The 21,203-nt window shown below is 38.0% G+C and overlaps 2 protein-coding genes across 2 annotated transcripts in view; one reads left to right on the forward strand and one right to left on the reverse strand.

Annotated features, from left to right (window-relative positions):
* The window catches only part of IFT74 (intraflagellar transport 74), a 45,578-nt gene extending 26,865 nt beyond the window's left edge, over positions 1-18,713 (reverse strand). The window contains exons 1-10 of the mRNA XM_083355083.1: positions 18,568-18,713; positions 15,894-16,033; positions 14,941-15,076; positions 13,492-13,540; positions 11,943-12,041; positions 11,725-11,785; positions 11,464-11,523; positions 11,313-11,374; positions 3,206-3,344; positions 1,740-1,802 (exon numbers count right to left, since the gene is read on the reverse strand). Coding sequence (XP_083211209.1) covers positions 1,740-1,802; positions 3,206-3,344; positions 11,313-11,374; positions 11,464-11,523; positions 11,725-11,785; positions 11,943-12,041; positions 13,492-13,540; positions 14,941-15,076; positions 15,894-16,007 — 783 coding nt within the window. The 5' untranslated portion in view covers positions 16,008-16,033; positions 18,568-18,713. The remainder of the gene's footprint in view (positions 1-1,739; positions 1,803-3,205; positions 3,345-11,312; positions 11,375-11,463; positions 11,524-11,724; positions 11,786-11,942; positions 12,042-13,491; positions 13,541-14,940; positions 15,077-15,893; positions 16,034-18,567) is intronic.
* A 2,123-nt stretch (positions 18,714-20,836) lies between these two features.
* PLAA (phospholipase A2 activating protein) overlaps positions 20,837-21,203 on the forward strand; it is a 29,140-nt gene continuing 28,773 nt past the window's right edge. Inside the window, exon 1 of the mRNA XM_083353786.1 lies at positions 20,837-21,057. Within this exon, the coding sequence (XP_083209912.1) occupies positions 20,909-21,057 (149 nt within the window). The 5' untranslated portion in view covers positions 20,837-20,908. The remainder of the gene's footprint in view (positions 21,058-21,203) is intronic.

Consider the following 21,203-nt stretch of genomic DNA (forward strand, 5'->3'; position numbering starts at 1 on the left):
GCCCCAATGGTTAAATTCACTCATTATGCTATATAATATGTGAATACGGCGACGTGGTTTACTGTAGTGTGTTACATAACAGAGGAAGCAAATAGTGGTAATTTTCCTTCAGGAAATAATATCCTTTCCAGTATTTTATGTTAAAAATTGCTAAGAAGAGGATAACAGGATCAATAATTTAATATCATCTGCTTATCCCAGGTTCTTGGGAAGAACTTGATAAATAAAAATGCAAAATACATTCTAAATACCTTGCCAACTGTGTGACAAATCGTAATAATACAACAGAATAGAAGAAATGGAGAAAATCACAAAACACAAAGACCTCCAAGTAGAAGTGGAATGACTATGCCAAAAGAAAGCAAGAATAATACCAATAGTAATAGGCGCTTTGGGTGCCATCCCTAAACGTCGGAAGCCCCATGAACACCACTGACATTTACAAAATCAACTTCAGCCAGTTGCAAAAGGCAGCTTTAACTGGAACAGTTTACATCTTGGGACAATACTTTTAACACCACTGAAAAACAATATCCATTTTTTAGATCTACCTATCCACAAGCAATCAGGTGTTTAAACTAGATTTGGCTTTGTTTATCCGTTTATCTAATCCTTCCCAAGGTGGATAAACAAAGCCAAATGAAGTTTAAACACCTAACTGCTTGTGAGATCACCCATTATAATATTAGATATGCAAATGGAGTAATGGATTTGACTCAAGCAGAATAAAAGCCCTGGATAGGAAAACCAGAAAAATAATGAGAATGAATTAGCCCTTCATTCACACAGTGTTTAGAGGCTCTATTACTCAAGGAAGATAGATGGGTTGGAAAGCTGCAAGTACACCAGATAGAAGAAGAAAAAAGGAGACCGGAAGGATAATGAAGAAGATGCATCGAAGCTAGTACATCAGGAAAGCTTACTGAATATTGGAGAGACCAAACCAACCTCCAAGAAAGTCCAAATGAAAAATAGGAAAGAAATCTTGCAGAGTATTACATGCCCCCCCTTTTTCCCAAAGGGGGAAAAAACCTAGCAGGCAAAGCAGATAACAAGATTTGGCAACGGCTAAGAGCAGAATGAGGTGGCTGGATGGAGTCACTGAAGCAGTAGGCGTGAGCTTAAATGGACTCCAGAAGATGGCAGAGGACAGGAAGGCCTGGAGGAACGTTGTCCATGGGGTCACGATGGACACGACTTCGCAGCCAACAACAAACAACAAGAGCAGAGAAGGGTTAATTTTGGCTGCACAAGAACAAGCCTTAAAAACAAATGCATACGAAGACAGAATTGAGAAGACAGCAGCAGACAGCAAATGCTGCCTCTGCAAAGAAGCCAAAGAAACAGTGGACCACCAGTTATCTGCTCTAAGAAGATTGAACAGACTGATTACAAACAGCACAACAAAGTAGCAACAAGGGTGCATTGGAAAAAGAGTAATGACATTTCATATTGAGATATCTGGTGAGATCACCATAGTACTGGATATGAGAGTCCCTAGCACGAAAAAAAAAGTGTGTGATCCACGGACCAGAAAAAAGTTCTCTACTTTTATTCTATACTACAGTGGCAACCATCAATTGATAATCAGTATCGTAAAGATAACAAACAGCTAAAATGATACTAGCCAGGGATTTTGACTTTATTTTTAATTGTACGTAAGACAGTTATTTATGAGTCTTCTCTTTCAACCTTATCTTTCCATTATGTAATGAATTTGAGAATAGGAAAATACATACAGCTTCCAGAGTTTGTTCTTTCATATTCACAGCATCCATTTCTTGTTGTAAAGAGGCCAATTCCTAGGAAAGGAAGTATGATTTTCATATAATAAAAACTGTTAAAAGAGACTTAGTGCTTGAAAGAAACTTAAAATTAAGGTTTCATGGGTAGTCCAACCATGGCCCTATCCTATATAAATGCGCAGCTGTGGTCAAATTCAACCTCAAGGCATCCAATCTTATGCTTGATAAGTATGTCGCCCATTTCTTTGAAGAGTTTAATCATAATGTTATCACTACCGTGTTTTCCCAAAAATAAGACCTATCCCGAAAATAATCCCTAGCTTGATTTTTGGGGGTGGGCCTAATATAAGCCCTACCCAAAAAATAAGCCCTATTTTTGTAATGAGGCGCACGCCTAAAAATCAAGCTAGAGTGGGGGGTGGTGCTGCCCCATGCGCCCTGCACCCTAGCTTACCGTTGCAACCAGGCCTCTCATGAATCGACACCCGCCTTGCCTCGCTGGCCCACATCTTCTGTGGTACCCCCTGGTTGCATTTCGCCGTCAGAGGCCTTCAGGAAATGCCTATGCAGTTGAGAATGGAGCTCCGGATTTGCCCTGGCCTACATTTCACTGTCAGAGGCCTTCCGGAAAGGCCTCTGCAGCTGAGACCTGAGCTACAGATTCAATCGGCTGGTAAGATACAGCCGGGGGCGCCGCACGCGTCAATCCAGAACTATTCTCTGCTGCAGAGGCATTTCCTTTGGCCGCAGAAGAAATGGGCCAGCTGAGTAGGGCTGTTGGTCTCACCTCACGGTGGAAAAGACATCCCCCCAAAATAAGACCTGGTGCCTTTTTTGGAGGCAAAAAAAGACAAAAAGACTGGGTCTTATTTTCAGGGAAACGAGGTAACATGATCATCATCGTTCTTAGGTCCTCAGTTAGGATTTGAATTATTTAGTTGCCACCATTTCCAACTCACTCGAGCAAAATTAGATTATAGCTCGTGTTTCAAAATGTGACGTAATGTAAATTTTCTGGTGTTAAATAGGTTTTCTCTTTTAAACCTTGGATTCAATTATCTTGTTCTGAACAATTTATTTTTTCTTGAATAAGGTCAATTAAATCTTTCATTCCTTCATGGAGTTTTATCCTACAAAGACATGCTACGCAGCATACTAAACAACCACGCGTGCTTAATGTGCACATGACTCTTGCAATGCTTACCATGCTTCTGGTAAGAAACTGGAGAACTAAAGCTATAATAAAGAAAAAGAGGTTGGTAGATTCTATAACATGATTTCTGCGGTAAAGAGTTCATCACACCCATTCAACCTTTAAGAGGTTAAAATATTAGATTTGGCTGGAAGATATTTCCCTTGATATGTTGACTGAAGCTTCTGGAATTTTTTTCCCCATTTCTTTGGTCCAAAATTATTCTGGCACATATCAAACTGTAATTTAGCGAAATATCAAAAACTACCTGCAAGACTTTTTCATTTGCCATTTTCATTTCTATGTATTTGGTTTGATCTTCTTCCGACATATTTTTAATTATATTTTCTGCTGCTTGTTTTTCCTGCCGGATATCATCTTCCACAGCTTGAATTAGTTTTTCTTTGCTGCATCACACAAATAAATATTTTGTAAAACCCAATCCAACATTTCTTTTGGCATCCTAATTATTTTTAAATTTAGAACACCAGTAATTTTTTACACTAAAGAGAGTGAAAGGAAAAACAAAGCAATAACAACAAAAAGTAAAGCCTTCCTTGAGCTGAATTCAAGTTCTACTAACTTCATGGATATATTCGTATAGTTTTGTTAGGAACACATAGAAATGCCATTGTCAACTATGGGGACTTTTTGGTTTCAAGCTGTTTTTTTTTTAATTTTTTTTTTTTAAAAAACAATATTATACCTGTTTTGGGATTTTGTCTTTCCTACCACAAAAAAGTGACAGGAAATTAAAATTCAACAATGCAGTTGGAGGGTTCTCTTGGGACCACAAAAAAGAGTCATGAAAGCCACAATTTGTTTACACTAACTAAAACCCTGAAACTGCTGAGGTGGATTGGGAAGAGGACCTGACTGTTAAAGAAAGTATGAGAGAAACAGCATTTCCTCACAATGTTCAGACTCTTATTACGTAGCTCAGCTAGTATTTGTTAGCTCTTTTTTCCTGACCCTTGATCTAAAATCAAGCATACGCCTGCTTCCTTTAAAAAAACAAAATTTATAGATAGGCTATGCTGTGTGCCAGGACTGATGTTTTTACTGCTAGTGGCAGTTATCACCAAACACCCCCCCACCCACCCCCATTAAAAAAGGAAGAACTCAACCTATCTAGCCTTAGCTCTTTGTATCCAATACAAACGTGCCTTATTGCAAACTCTTGGAGATTTCTCCTCCCTCACCTTGCAATTTAATGTCATAAAACTGCACAGATCACATTCAAAAGTCTTCTTGATTGGTTGCAAGCCTCTAACTCATAGATGAACACAAATAGTCAATCTTTTGCTAAAGGTGTCCTGCACTTTATTTTAAACTTCCTCCCTGTTAATTGGGTACAAAGGTTGTGACCAAGTGCAGAAACATTGCACTTTTCATCTCTTCTTTTTCAATCACAGGAAAACATGCAAGCATGATTTTCCGGAGAAAAATTAAAAAGGTATGATATATGCATATAAATCACTGTATAGTTGTGTGATACCAAAGTTTGATTCATAATCCAAGAGTTTGGAATATATATATATACTGTCTGGTTCTGATTTCCTTATGAAATTCAGAAAAGATTCTGAACGATTAATGTTTTGTGAGAAGTCATATTTAACTCTACTGTTACCTTGAAGCTGTACTTTGTTTTTAAACAACCTAAAAGGTTAACAAAGATTGTTTTGGCAATAAATAGGAAACCTTGAGAAATAACATATACTTTATTTTTTTAAAAAAATATGGCTGAAGATAAGATTGAGAGATGCTTTCACCACGAAACTTCACCGCAACCTTGGTTTCCCCCCCCCCTCTGGCTACTGCACTGTATCAAATAAACACCTTATTAGCTGTATTTTTTTTTACCAATCCTTGAGAGATTTATGCAGTTTTCTTTGTAAAGAATGGTGACATAAACTGCATCACGACAAGGAGATATGACTCTGCTTTGTGCTGCCCTTTAAAGTGGAACCATTTTAGAGCTCAGTTGGGAGCAAGAAGAAGCAAAGCTCTCAGGATGGTTTAAATTTGCTCTACAATTATTGAAGTTCCATTTAGAAAATATTTGTAGCTTTTTGTACTTTATAAAAATCTACAACAATATTATTTAGCTGAAGCAATGCATTTTTTTCTGAAGTGAAGAGCTCGTACCTTTAGCAAGTGGACTTGGCACGTAACATTTGAATTCTTAAAAAAAAGTAATTGCTGTTTGGCTGCCAGCTAGAGAGGCTTTAAGAGAGAAAATCATATCTACTTTGAAACATGGTGGGGCACGTTTCACAGCCTTTCCCCTACCTAGTCACATTTTCTATCAGAAAACCACACCAAAATTGGAGAGAGAACCAGATGACTTAGAAAGTTCTACATTATTGAGAAATAAAGACCAGGATGCAGCCTCCCACATATGTATTCTGCATGGGGTTATTTGTCAGTCACCTTTGCAAGTTTCCGTATATTATTATTCCAAACAAAAAAAGCAGAATTTTAAATATGGGAGTATGAAGGATTACTGTCTCTCTCTGGGTATGTTATCTGGGTATGTGTGTGTTTTTCCCTACATCATGCAGTCATCTTTTAGAAAATCAGAATAAAAGTTTCTTCCATACACAGGTCATTAGATGGGGCGAATTTAGGGGTGAAAACAATATTACTTCAATTTCAATATTTTAATTCAGCTCCAAGGATTCTATTCATTTATTTTGCTCTGCAATTGACTTTGATGCATTCTATGGCCACAAATCGTGAGCCAAAGAAGAACAAATAATAATAGCTCCTTAGTTCCCTGTGTTAAATCCTCAGTTCTTGTTACTGTTTGAATTATATCAAAAATTAACAGATTTTGAATATGAAGCTTGCTTGGCTCCTGATACTGGTTGCAGCTCTCTTTCTTCATCCAGTCAGTACTGAATGCAGTGATACTTCTCAAACTGTAAGTATTGAAACTAAATACAGTTATCATTCTTTAGCCACTTGTTAAAGAAGCTGTTAGTTCCCAATTTCTAATTAGATAAGAATGAGAATTAGATCCAATAATAAAGGTTTTTTAATGTCATGCAGTTTCTTTTAAAATATGTTTTAGAACATGTATAAACTTGTGATATTTATAAAATATAATGATCACATATTTCTATTAATGCTATCAGTTATTCCACTACTCTTGCACATATATATGCCCAGAGCATGTCACACATTCCAGACTAAAAATAAGGAATGCTTCTTCAGAATGCTAAAACTAAAACCCTGTTAAAGAATATTTATTCTTAAACAGATTAGAGATTCAATATAGCCCTGTACATTTTTTAATATTCAGATTCAATTCCTTCAAGTATCATGCTCTGCTGCATACACATTGTCCATTACAAACCACAATGACATAATAAACACATCTGGGTTATGATGCATTTATTGCAGAAGATGCTATTATAGACAACATTTGACCTACGCTAAAAAAACGAAGAAGCATCCCTAGTTTATGCAATTTGCAATAGTTGCATCATGATGTGTGATGCAAATATTTAAATATTTAAAATTGTCACACTGTTGGTATGATGTATATGTAAACACGTGGTGTCACTTGCATCCTTTGGCAGCTCTAGAGATGGTTAGTATGAAACAGCCTCTTATGCCAAAAGATAATTTTCAGTCTAGGTTACATGGAAATGTCACATGCGTCATGCTTCCTACTCCTTTACAGAAAGCTTTTTAAACCTATTTCAGACTTGAAGTATTGAAATTTTAAAGTATTCAGAATCAATATTCATGACCAACTTCTTTCTTGTATACGGAATGAAAATATTCCTAACTAGAAGCAGCATACATTGCTTTGTTTCTGATTTGGGTAGTGTTTATTTTGCTGTTCTCTGCTGCTACTTTTCTACATCTTATGGGATTTGGTTGTCACATTGCTCTTTATTTTATTATCTAAACTACATGAATTTCTGTTTGAACTGAACTTTTTAAACAACGAATAGTATACAGATTTGTAAAAGATTTTTGTAAATAATTTCTTATGATATTTTCATAACTGTTTTTTCTCTCTGTTTAACAGGTAAACTGCCAGGAAGTGGCAAAAAACCATTCTTCTGTTCCTTCTAGCCTAATCAAAGACATTTCTGTGTTATATCTTAGTTGCAATCATATTACTTTAGACAACAATGACAAAGAAACACTTTGCCAGTACAGTAATCTCACAGAACTGTATTTGAACAACAACTCTATTGTTGTTGTTTCTAATTACAGCTTTGAAAAGCTTTTACAATTAAAAATTCTTGATGTCAGTAATAATTCTATCGAAACAGTTGAAAAAGCAGCATTTGCTGGTTTAAATGAATTGCAGATTCTGAATCTACAAAATAACAAAATTACACAATTAAATTCTGATATATTTGCAGTGCTAAACAAGTTGAAAGTTATAAACCTACAAAATAATTTTCTAAAAAATTTTGATGTTAAGAGAACATTTAATTCAATATGTATTAAATTAAATGGAAGTAGGTGGACTTGTTCATGTGACCTTCTTAGTTTACAGCATTGGCTGAATAACTCTACTGTGATAATGGGTAGGTCAAGATATATTTAGTCTTGATTATTTTTCTATTTCTAAAAGTAATTCCAGAATTGCTTTCTGAAATTCCTAATTTGGGAGCCAAAAACCATAAAAGAAAACTCTATATTGGAACAGCCTAAGAGAACTTGGCTTATGTACAACATTAATATGATTTCCAAACAATTGGATTGTAAAATTGGCTTATATAACCGAGTTTGTTTTTAATCATGAAGTAATTTATACACAGCTAGTATCTTTGAACATGAAACTACATATTGACAAGGTTCTTTGCCTAATGCTGAAAGGTCTGGTTTGGGCTCATTCCAATCACATACGAAGCATGGTTTATTCAACTGGTTAACATCTGGATTTGAAACTAAATATAGCCCTCATATTTTAAAGTATTCAAAATAGCAAATTGAAAAGTTATCTGTTTAGCCAAGTGGGTTAGAAAAAAGATTTGCACAGTGAACCAGAAATGTATTCAGAATAATGTATTTCAGTACAATAACTTTGCATACTTCATCTAGGGCTATCTACCAGATCTGAGCTGCAAAAAAATCAAGGGGACCACTAGATGATAGCATACAGAGAACTTTAATTGCTGTCATCTGGTAGTTTTTCAGAGTTTTCCAACTCTGACCTGGTAATCCTACATTTAGGTATCTGCTTATAAGTGAGTCACTATGAGTTCTAAAGAATATCCTTCTAGGAGAGCAATTAAGGCCATTTAAACAGATAACTAACACAATAATATACAGTATATCATTCAGTTTTATAATGATACCATTAAAACATATTCATACAATTTGTATGAATATGAATACAATTCATAGAATTTGTTTTCCTTGGATGTCTAGTTTTTGGGATATGCATTACTAGAATTGATTTTCAATTTTAACATCTTCTGGATGACTATCTGATGAAATATTCCATTACTGAGGCCAACAGTATTGGAATACAGCTTTGCTTTGAATGAGCTATTTACTAATCTTGGCACCAAGAAAGTGGCATTTATCTATGAAATTCTTTTGATGCATGCAGACCAGTTGTTAATGCATAAGAGCAGTAAACCTGGACAGTGTTTCTTGAAGTTCTCAGATGAAGTTTGCTTTCCGTGCATGAATGCTAATTATTTTCTATTGATATGTTTAGCTGGTTAATTGTCCTAGAAGACTGTTGGTTTTGTCTGTTTGTTATGCTGGCTTTCTTTTCTGTTAGATTAAAATGAATATAAATTCATGTAGGCTTATTATGCTAGATACTATTTCTTTTGCTTCACTCTGTCACCCCTATTGTGCTAACTCATCTTTTTTAAAATTTATAAAGTTACAAAAAATAATTTTAAATTTATATATTTAATTTAAAAAGTTTAGCTTGGAGTAAGAGTGCAGGCCAAACATTTTAACACTGATACTGGTTATATTTACAGAAAATGAGAACAATGCTACGTGTCCTATTCCCGTTACTCTGAAAAACTATCCTATCGAGACAACAAATACCGGTATATTAAATTGTAAACAAATGGGAACATCTGGAACAACTCTGTCACCTTTTCCTTTTATTAGTAATATCAATGGCACAACCTATAATTATACAAATGAATCAGCATATTCAGGTACACTTCAGTTTAAATAAACAATTAAGTGTATATATGGGGGTATATTGTTTCAGAAAAAAATGTCAAAAATGATATAATTCACTTACATGGATTATGAAGCACTGAATATTTTTAAACATAAAAACTGACTGTTCTACATTCACACAAATTAAAACCTTTCTAATATATTGCGTTGGATTTAAGAATAGCTTAGGTCAAGGTTGCCCTCAAACGCCTGCAATATTCTATCTGCATCTTGGCACATTCATAGAAATCTACTAGACTATACGAAGCTTCAAGCCACCTAACTGAGACAAAGAGCAGCTTCTATCAAACTAAAAAGTTGCCATTCAGATAGATGGGCAGATGCATACATGCATAATGCAGGGTTGAATTCTGTTTTTTATTTTATTTTTTTACCTGTAGAGGACTGATAGCTGCCTTTTTCTCTCATGTGTCTGGAATGGCCAACTACACACTATTTTCATAAACAGCTGTTTTACTCCCAACCTTCCCTCTTCCTAACTTGATGATTTCAGTCATTCGTTACATTTTAAACCAGGAAATATACTGAAATAATTTTAACAGCACTACCTAACCGAAACGATATTTTCCCTAGCAGAACATAACTGAATTTGCTAAATTGCAAAGTGGCCTGAGAATCTTTACATGCATATTGTTAAACTACAGTTAATCACATAATCTGGATGGTTCCAATATTCCAATTATTTGTTGTATGTCCTTTTGAGCATAAAATTTCAGCTTGTCTGATATGGCAACAATTTCCTCTCATGAAAGTCAAATAGATCCCAGTTGAAGTTATAGGATTGGCACTATACTAGGGCAAACTAGGTGGGCCATTAATTTTGAATAAATTAGACCATAACCTAGGCAGGTACTAGAGATCCATACAGAAAGTCAAGATCATTCATTGATCTATTTATTAATTCTGCTGAAATTCCACAGTGTGATATTCACCTAAAATTACTTTAAAAGTTTACAGCATTTATTGCATCTTTTTCTTTAAAAAGTCAATAGTTAAATAACCTAAACCCTATATTTCTCCTAAGGAAGAGGACAGTTTCCTTAATCCGATCAATAGACATTAATAAATGTCCTCTGGAAACCAAGCATTTTCTCAGAAAGTTTGTGAAGAAAAGACAGTTATGGAGGATGACTATACATTACAATATTTTATTATTTATATAGACATATATGTATATATTTGTACAAACAAATATTTTATTTCAACATGCAGGTATTCAGCCCACTGGCAAAAGCTGGACTTTTTTGATGGGTGTCCTAGCAGTTAGCCTCAGCACTACAACACTGATTATTGCTGCTATCAAGTTTCCAACGTGGTACCATTATTTAAAAAGCTATAATCACAGACGTCTCCAAGAAAAAGAGGAATCTGAGATGTTTGAAGAAACATTCACACCTCAATTATGCATCCCCCCACAAGAATCCGAGCCTAATGAAGAGTCTATAGGTGTTTTTGAACAATTCCATCCATATGTTCCAGAAGATGACGGATTTATTGAAGACAAATATATTGATCCATAAATGTTCACCACATTGTAGACTGAAACTATTTCTGTTATTAGTACAGAATTGCGCCATTTTTGTCGTCCTATACTTAGGACAAAAATATACACACAATCTGTGTTGTTGTGTCATTATTCAATTTCATGTGATCTAAATATATTAAGAAAAACATTATAGCTCTGATTTAACAGCTATTGATATGATGGATTTCTAATGGAATGAATTAAATTTCTGTGGTAATTTATGGCATTGGTTTTATGATGTCTATGTTATCCGTATTTATTTACATAATTAATCTCTGAGGGGATGGGCATTTAAGAAATGGGAAATATAAATTAAAAATTGTGTAAATAGGAATGCATGCAACAATATAATACAAAAATGTGGTTGTGATCATGGACCACTGCTTTTGTCAATCTGCTCTGCCCTATACCTCTCCCTTCAGAGGCCACTGACAGCACTAATTTCCATGAGAGGAATTACACCATACTTAATTAGAGCTGCTTTACAATATTTATGCCAATTCTTGTGAGTACTATTGTTTTTTAGTGTGGTAAATATGTGAGTTGTGAAAGGCTTCTTCAAACGATTGAGAGCAAACACTGGACAAACTTGAATGTACATGAAAATTCCATCCTACAATTATTATTATTTTTTTTAAAAAAATTGAATTTAGATACTTACCTCTGTCTTTCTGTAAATATAATGTCTATGCTCTGAGCTTCACGGTCATTTTGAGCTTTTAACTATTAAAAAGGACAAAATCATTGACAACATCACCATATGTGTAAGAAATAACACCTGTACTGAAATGAAACATTAGTCTTATGCTTACCAGGTTATAGTCACTCATTACTTCCTCCATATCGGTATTTGTGTTAAGTTTATCTACCAACTAAATCAACAAGAAAAGTTAATTAATTCGTGTAATCTCATATTGTTTGCATAGCTACTATCAAATCTGCATTGGTTTGAACTATATTAGAGAAACAATAGTTGAAAAGGTATTTACAAACACAATTCAAAATTGTGTCCAATTTTCATACTGCATAATTCAATCTAAATATTGAAAGTTATCTGTGAAACAATAACATACCATATTGTAGTCTGCCAACTGTCCTTGAAATTCTTTGATTTCACTAGCTAAAGATTCTGCTCTAAGAGCACAAGAAAACACAAGATTATTACAAAGCCCAGCAATGAATGGAATCTAAAACAAGCTCAGCTCTACACTTCCAACCCAAAAGTTATTCATAAATAGGAATCCATTAAGAACAAGCGTATTTACAGATTTTGATGAGCAGTTTAGCTTACCTTTTTTCATAGGACAGATAGACAGAATTCTCCTGGTTATACATATCAATTTCTTTCTGAAGCTTATTGATTTCTAAGGTAAGCTCATTTATTTTGCCTCTATAAGAAAAGAAATAGGTGATCACGTTAACATATATACTTTAATCTTCGTTACTGCTGAAATTTCATATAAAGTTGAGAGAACCAAATGTACTACAAACACTTCTTTTTTTCTCATTTGACAATAAAGGGAAAAGTCAGGCATGTCAAACTGCCGGCCCGCGGGCCAGATGCGTCATGCTGAAACTGCGCCCATCCCATTGCTGGCAATGGGGAAAAAGTCACGATACGTTGCGTGACGTCACTTGAGGCTGCGAGTTTGATATGCCTGGGCTAAGAAGAACAAGCACTAAAGTGGATTTGTTCAAGGACCTGCAGTCCTGATTTTAATTTTAAAATAGTATATTTAGTAGATGCCTTTTAAAATTTCCACATGAGTGTTCTAAAATATTAATTTAATATACAAGAGGATGTGTTTATCACTGACCAATTTGACAATACTGTATTATTTTAGGGACAGCTAGTTTTTTCTAGGGTAAGGACTATTACAGATTTTGCATAGATTTGTTTACAAAAAGGAATGTTTTATAAGTTATCAATTCTGCCATTAAAATCATAGAATGAAAATTCTTAAATTAGACATAGTTAAGGGTGTTTAATTAGACCGTCCATATGCTACCAAGAGCATATGGACAGATAGAAGAAATAGGACTCAAATTCATACATACTCTGAAGATAAAATGTAGGTTTCTTCACTTCTGTTCTATCTGTGAATTCACTCAATGACTTAGGATTATGTGAAAACAAAATATTGTTTTCCAAACTATGGTTAAACAGATCCAGCTTAGCTGCAATCTTATTTTATGACAAAGTTTGGGAGTTTCATATGATCATGTGACATGCAAACAAAACCAAAAAAGCTGGCTAATCATACCACATTGCCTTTGCCTATTTTATTTTCTTAGGCTTACTGTATTATCTGAGCCAAAAATAGTTTATCTATTATGGGTTTGTGGAAAAGCAAATTCTGAAAGCAACATTTTTTTACCAGTTACATACACATTAGACTCATTATATTCAATCAAAAGTTTTGGCCTACCATAAGCATACATAACCATGGAAAAGAAATACAAAGATGCCTTGAAAGAAGTCTGATTTAGCCTCAAAGGCATGCAAGGTGTGGAGTATGGCCACCTCACACTTATATAGTAAGGGAGTGATGACAACTTAAAATGAGCTAAAGAACTAGCTTTAGCCAATGGAAGGAAGTGGAAAGCAAAGCATACAATACAGAAAAAAAGAAAAGAGAGTATAGTTGCTACTAGGAAGTTAAGAATCTCTTATTTCATAAAGAAATGAAATACTGAGAACATACTATGACCCTACACCCTCCTCATTAAGATCTTAAGCATATCTTGCTTGATACTATATTTTTTCCAAATATGGACTAACTGTACAATATTTGAACTAATCTTATCCCGTCTTACTAGTGACAAATTCTTCCACATACCTCAGCACTCCAAGGTAATAGGATTTATCCATAATTTGTCTTTGTGGACCTAGGGAAAAATATATTATTCTGATATGACAAAAAGAGCTATTTAATTAAAAATAGTGAAACGATTCTTGCAAAACAACACAATCACATAGAGAAGATACCTATTCACTAATGACAAAAAATGCAGCATATTTTTTCCCTAAAAGTTCAATGATAATATATTATCTACACATTTAGAAAACTATAGGCCCTGGATACATTTGGTCTGCTCTGACTATCAGGCTCAATCTAGCACTGAACATACTGCTTATTCTGTATTATAATGATACATTATTTTAGTCTTTGTTATGGTCAACTAAACACATCATACACTGCCGTTGGGTCCCCACTGCTGGCCCGCAGCAGCTCACCTGCTGCTGGCTTACCCCAGCCGGCTCGCCCTAAGTGACTCACTCTGGATGACTCATCCTGCGGGACAACTTCCTGCAAGTGAGACAACTGCACTGGGGCGCTGGTGTCCCATCAGGGGTCTGGCTTTCCCCTCTTCTTCCTCCTCCTGCGAGGCAAGTCATCCCACAGCGAGTTGCTCAGGTGAGACAGCCAGGTGAGCTGGTGGTAGCAAGCCAGTGGCGGTGACCCAGCGGGGGCAAATTGTCCCATTCTGTCCTCGGGATCGATCAGCAGTTGTGTATAAACATTCATACTAGTGAAAGAACCCAATCTTGTGACTTAAGAATTACGAAAAGACTAGCCTCCCAGAAGGGAACAATGAAACAAGGGGATGGGCTCCCTTCCAGAGGAATGGTATTAAATAAGAAGGTCTGTTTATAGGGCCTCTGTAAGTGGCAGCCTCTTACTGAGGGAACATGTGGCAAGTCTAGCATATTAGATCTAATCAGGGCTTTTTTTCTCATAGAACGCTCAGAACAGAGTTCTGGCACCTTTTTTGGATGGAACCTTGTAGGGTAGGCAAGGTGGGTTGTATGACATGTGTGAGTTCTGGCACCTTTTTCTTTTACAAAACAAGCACTGGATCTAATCAGCGGGCAGATGTTACAGAGAGAATGTGTTCCAGGAGTACCTAGACCTCAAATCCCAAAGAGCTATAACAACGACAACCAGCACCTTACATTGTACCCAGAAGCAAATGTCTATCAGTTCACTCTTGGAGTAAAGTTGTTGCATGGATACTTCAATATATACCATTCACTATCTGATCCATTCATTGCCTTCTGGACCTAGCAGACTTCTCCTCTGTCCAATAACAATTGCTGCATGGAAAACCTGGATCTAATGGAGTGGAATCTATATTCCTATTAGATTAGATATTGTTGTACATTGTATTAATTATTTAATCTTTTAATTTTCATTTGCTTTTAACCTTGTAATGGTTTTAACCTTTGAATGTTAATAAAAAGATAAATAAGGTTAATGTTCTTGTACATTCCTATTTTAAAATACCTTTCATTCCTGTTTTCATTCCACTTAGTCCTTGTTGTGTCACTGGACGGTCTGCAACTTTAATCTGAGAGGAAAAAACCACACCAGTTCCTATCGATCCACCACGTGTACCAGGCCTGGATGTACCTGGGGGAATCTGATACAGAGATCAAAATCAATGAGAAAACATAATTAAAATAGCACTCCCAAAGAACATTTGTTCCGATTTGTAATCTATGAATAAATAGGTTAAGGTACTGAAATTTTAAAAAAATCATAGCTACTAATGTTATATATGAAACAGATTGTTTAAAGGAAGAGCAGTTATAGAAAGGGAGAGATTGTGTAAATGCAAAACATGTATATTAGCTTTTATACTGTGGGAAATAGTTAGCAATATGATATGGAGAAAGAAGTAGTGAATTGGAAAGAATTTAAGATCCTACTGCTCATATGATTAAATGATTTCTTCTAGAACCTCTTCAAGATGGTGTGTTAACTCACTAAGCTAAGCCATTTGTTTGTTAAACTATGGTTACTGAATATATCATAATTTGTAGACCCTGGTTCACAAACCATACTGGCAGGATTCACATAACACCCAACCAAAGACAAAAAGCACATTTATTCCTTACAATTGTTAAGGTACCGTTTTAGACCTTTATGTATACAGAATAGAGTACTATGCCAATTAGAGTTAAAAAGGGGATAGTGGTGGCCAAAGAAAAGTGTGACATCAGAAAAGTCAAGCTGGATCTCATCTAAACCTAATCAGGCTAGGAAGATTCCCATGATATTGGCACACAATTAGCTACAGGGAGCATATTTCAAAATAATCTCCTTGACACAAATAAACACACAGAACTGCCTTAATATCATTTGCCTACCAAAACATATCAGTGCCTGCCATATATCTAAATTGGAAAAGGTGAACTACGATTCCTTGGTTTTTGAATAAATTAATATTAACTTACCCCTGCACCAAGTAATGCTGCAGACGGAGGTCGTAAGGAGGATGAAGGTGGCCTGACACCCAGGCCTATTCGTGAAGAAGGACGTGCTGTAGGAGGTTTATGATTACTAGCCATTTCTGCTCTTTTCTTCAACTTTCTTTCTAGAAAAAGACAGTAACTTTTTATCCAAAATCCTCCTTAAGGAATAGATAATTCTGATCTGCCTGATAAACCAATTATTTTTAAGAAAATAATAAAATGCTCTTCATATTTTAAGTTAGAATCACAAATCTTGACAAAGTGTGCATGTGCAATAAGGAAGCAATCTTTAGGAAAAGAAATGGCTTGTCTCAATTGCATTGAGAGCAATTACTGAAAGGGGCAGCTTGTCGATCAGAAGGTCGGCAATTTGGCGGGTCGAATCCCGAGTGCTGCATAACAGAGTGAGCACCTGTTACTCGTCCCAGCTTCTGCCAACCTAGCAGTTCGAAAGCACGTAAAAATGCAAGTAGAAAAATAGGGACCACTACGGTGGGAAGGTAACAGCGTTCCGTGCATCTAGTCATGCCGGCCACATGACCACGGAGACGTCCTCGGACAAGTGCTGGCTCTTTGGCTTTGAAACGGAGATGAGCACCGGCCCCTAGAGTCGGAAACGACTAGCACGCATGTGCGGGGGAACCTTTACCTTTACCTTTAATTATAAATCATAGGGGCTACCTAAATGACAAAACATGGTCTATTAAAGAAGGAACAGTGAGCATTTTTAAAAATTATAAGTGAACAAATGAGTGGTTATTTTGCACATTGTATAATTACAGTATTCCTGGCACTTAGGTTTATCATACTGATAAATGTTTGCATTATTCTGTACTGTTTGCTATTTCTCAGATTTTCAGGAAGGGAATTTGACAGCATGCCTCCCTTCCTGGAAGGATTTTTGGATATATTAAGTGGATTATTAAATCCTTCCATTCCCCACCATTATGCTGCTAAATGACACCTTGGTTAAGGGAGTTTTGCCTCATTTTATGATTTTCTTGCCACAGTTGTTAAGTAAATCATTGCAGCCGTTCAGTTAGTAACACGGTTGTTAAGTGAATCTGGCTTCCCCATTGACTTTGCTTGTCAGAAGGTTACAAAAGATGCTCCCATGACCCCAGGACACAACAGCTGTCATAAATATGAGTCAGTTTCCAAGCATCTGAATTTTGATCAGGTGACCATGGGGATGCTACGGTGGTCCTAACTGTGAAAAACAATTTATTTATTTTATTTATTTATTTGTTTTTATATACCGTCCTTCTCCCGAAGGACTCGGGGCGGTGTACAGAGCAAGGTAAGTATACAGTAAAACAATAGTAACACAAATGAAACCCCAAAATCTATCAGGCCAGGCTGGCTTGCTGGAATAGGTAGGTTTTTAAGTCACGCCGGAAGGTGCGAAGGTCGGGGGCCATCCGGATTTCGGCAGGCAAGCTGTTCCAAAGGGTTGGTGCACCCACCGAGAATGCTCTCCCCCTGGGGGCCACCAGCCGGCATTCTCTGACCGGTGGCACCCTGAGGAGGCCCTCTCTGTGGGAGCGCACAGGACGGAGGGGTGTTGACGCTGGCAGTAGGTGCTCCCGTAGGTAATCCGGACCCATGCCATGGGTCATAAGTTACTTTTTTCAGTGCCACTGTAACTTTGAATGGTCACTAAATGAATTGTAAGTCGAGGACTACCTGTAGTATGTTAGCATTCTTATGCAGAAAACACCACAGCTTGGTTTCTCAAAGTGTGGTTTGAGGATCCCTGGGGGCCCTCCAAGAGCCTTCCAAAGGTCCATGTAATCAAAATTATTTGCCAGCTTATGCTGAAAAATAATACCGTATTAAAATCCCATCAGACACTTGTGAGAAGCGGTGGCGGTAGCGATTCCATCCATTTTAATTTTTAATAGTAAATATTGGTGAATATATCCTATGCAACCCAAAAAGACCTTTGGGTGCTCTCCATCATTTTTTTTTAAACTGACAGAAAAGCAACACAGGCAGAGCTTATTTGGCTTAGGATACGCCCCAAAATCTGCCTAGAAAACTATGAACTACATCAGGGGTCCCCAAACTTGGCCCTTTTATCACTTGTGGAGTTCAACTCCCAGAATTCCTCAGCCAGTGTGCCTGGCTGAGGAATTCTGGGAGTTGAAGCCCACAAGTCATAAAAGAGCCAAGTTTGAAGACCCCTGAACTACATTTTGCATTTTGTAAGCCCAGTGCAGGAGTAGGCAACCTCGGCTCTTTTATGACTCGTGGACTTCAGCTCCCAGAATTCCTGAGTCAGCTACGCTGACTCAGGAATTCTGGGAGTTGAAGTCCACGAGTCATAAAAGCGCCGAGGTTGCTTACCTCAGGTAGGGGTTTGTTGAATAAACTATCCAGACAAGTGAGGCGATTTGTCGTGACGGGACCTCATTTCACCTCAAGGCTTGACCCTCTGATTCCATTACACACCAGTCTATGCCCTCCATTACCGTTCAAGAGCCGTGCCGAAGAAAAGCCAAAGAGCACAAAATCGGGGCGATGCTGATACGGACTTGGAGGTGGGGGCAGCCTATGGGGCGTCGGTGACAATCCGACTGCTCGCCGAAGCGGCTCAGCCAGACGAATCTAAAGACGCCGCTTTTGCTCCGCGCTGCGAGCTTCGGCCTCTTACCTGCCGCCCAACACGCGCGAAACGCAAAGGCCGCGGCGGTTGCTGCCAGCCAACTCCTTTACGCGCGCGGCGCCCGTATCATAGCAACGGGAGGCAGCTCAGTTAAAGCGCCGTTTTCCTTTCACCATTCCGGAACTTGGACAACGAGCGTCCCTTCACGTATTTTATCGCGAGATCTCTCTCTCTCTCTCTCTCTCTCTCTCTCATACAACATTTGTTTATTGCTTTACTAGATTTATGCCCCCCCATCTCGTCTGGAGGCGACTCTAGTTAATAATATACTATAAATATACTATAAATATCATATATTATAACATAACATTAGCTGTATGCAACGAAATTTCATTTTGATGTATGCCGATTGGTGTACATTCAAAGTGACAATAAAGTTATCATTATCATTATCTATAGCTGCACAGGGGTAGGCAACCTTGGCTCTTTTATGTCTCGTGGACTTCAACTCCCAGAATTCCTGAGCCAGCCATGCTGAGGTTTCCAAGCTGAGCCATGGCTGGCTCAGGAATTCTGGGAGTTGAAGTCCACGAGTCATAAAAGAGCCAAGGTTGCCTACCCCGGTATAGCATAATAAATATATATTAGATAATATATATATTAGATAAATATTAGTTATTATATTAGAGTAGATAGATTCACGAGAATATTTGCTCATTTAATTATCACTTTTCCTGTGTACACAACAACCATCCTTTTCTTTTTATAGCACGTCTGGTACCCTAATGATGCCGTGGTTGCTATATTGTCAGAGCTATTGCTCTGAAAGTAAATTCACTACTCATGTTAAAAAAGTGATGCATCGCACAAGGAAGTTGTAGCAAACCTAAATCTAGCGAAAGGAAGTTAAGGTTTATTCGTTGCAAAAGAACTTGGGACTTCCAGTCAGCGTGGACTCCCGGCGACTGCCTGAATAAAGTCCCTGCGGGGTTGTTGTTGTTGTTGTTGTTGTTGTTGGCAAGATTTCGGAAGTGGTTTGCCTTTGCCTGCTTCCACCGCACCCACAGCACACACTATACCAGGGGTAGGCAACCTTGGCTCTTTTATGACTCGTGGACTTCAACTCCCAGAATTCCTGAGCCAGCCATGCTGAGGGGAAAGGGAGAGGTTTCCAAGCTGAGCCATGGCTGGCTCAGGAATTCTGGGAGTTGAAGTCCACGAGTCATAAAAGAGCCAAGGTTGCCTACCCCTGGTATAGCATAATAAATATATATTAGATAATATATATATTAGATAAATATTAGATATTATATTAGAGTAGATAGATTTACGAGAATATTTGCTCATTTAATTATCACTTTTCCTGTGTACACAAATGCGATCATTTCTTCATATACACAACCCCACTTTTTAACAACCGTCCTTTTCTTTTTATAGCACGTCTGGTACCCTAATGATGCCGTGGTTGCTATATTGTCAGAGCTATTGCTCTGAAAGTAAATTCACTACTCATGTTAAAAAAAGTGATGCATCGCACAAGGAAGTTGTAGCAAACCTAAATCTAGCGAAAGGAAGTTAAGGTTTATTCGTTGCAAAAGAACTTGGGACTTCCAGTCAGCGTGGACTCCCGGCGACTGCCTGAATAAAGTCCCTGCGGGGTTGTTGTTGTTGTTGTTTTGCAAGATTTCGGAAGTGGTTTGCCTTTGCCTGCTTCCACCGAACCCACAGCACACACTATACCAGGGGTAGGCAACCTCGGCTCTTTTATGATTCATGGACTTCAACTCCCAGAATTCCTGAGTCAGCTATGCTGACTCAGGAATTCTGGGAGTTGGAAGTCCATGAGTCATAAAAGAGCCGGGGTTGCCTACCCCTGCACTATACCATGGGTCTTCAAACTCGGCCCTTTTATGACTCATGGACTTCAACTCCCAGAATTCCTCAGTCAGGCGCACTGGCTGAGGAATTCTGGGAGTTGAAGTCCATGAGTCATAAAAGGGCCGAGTTTGAAGACCCCTGCTCTATACTCTTCCCCGTTGTCTAAAATCCTACTTTGTGTTCGTTATGGTGGTGCTCACTGACTAATAACAACGAATATAAACGCAAGGTCCCGTCAAAGAGAAAGCTTAGGGGGAACCCCACTCCCGCTCGGGGGTTCTATCTAGGACCCCTTCCGTCCTTATTGATCTAAGGCATCTCGGGAGATGTAGTCCTCGTCTGTTTCTCGCCGCAGAGAATTGTGGTTCGTCGGGGGGGGATTTTCCGGCGCGCGGTACTGACGTCATATCGGGGGGGGGTTAGGGGCAGAAAGTGGGTGGGAAGAGGAAGGGAAGCGGGTGCGGTGGTGGCGGCTGCTGTTGCTGTGTCAGTGTAGCTGAGTGCGGGCGGGATGGCCACTCCGGTAGGTGTTTACCGGCTCCGATGCTCCCTGACTGGGCACGAGCTGGACGTCCGGGGGCTCAGTTGCTGCCTCTTCCCGACAGGGTCGTTCGTGTCCGTATCCCGAGACCGGACGGCGCGTGTTTGGGCGCCCAACAGGTTAGTAGTAACAGGGTGGCGGGAGTTGTGTGTGTGTGTGTGTGTGTGTGTGTGTGTGTATTGGGGCTGGGGGCGCCTGCCTTGCAGGGATTGCGTGCAGTATGAGATCTGATGGGCTTTTTTTTCTTTCCTCCTCGATCCACTGG

The sequence above is a fragment of the Vipera ursinii genome, assembly GCF_947247035.1.
Source record: "Vipera ursinii genome assembly, chromosome: 2".
NCBI lineage: Eukaryota > Metazoa > Chordata > Lepidosauria > Squamata > Viperidae > Vipera > Vipera ursinii.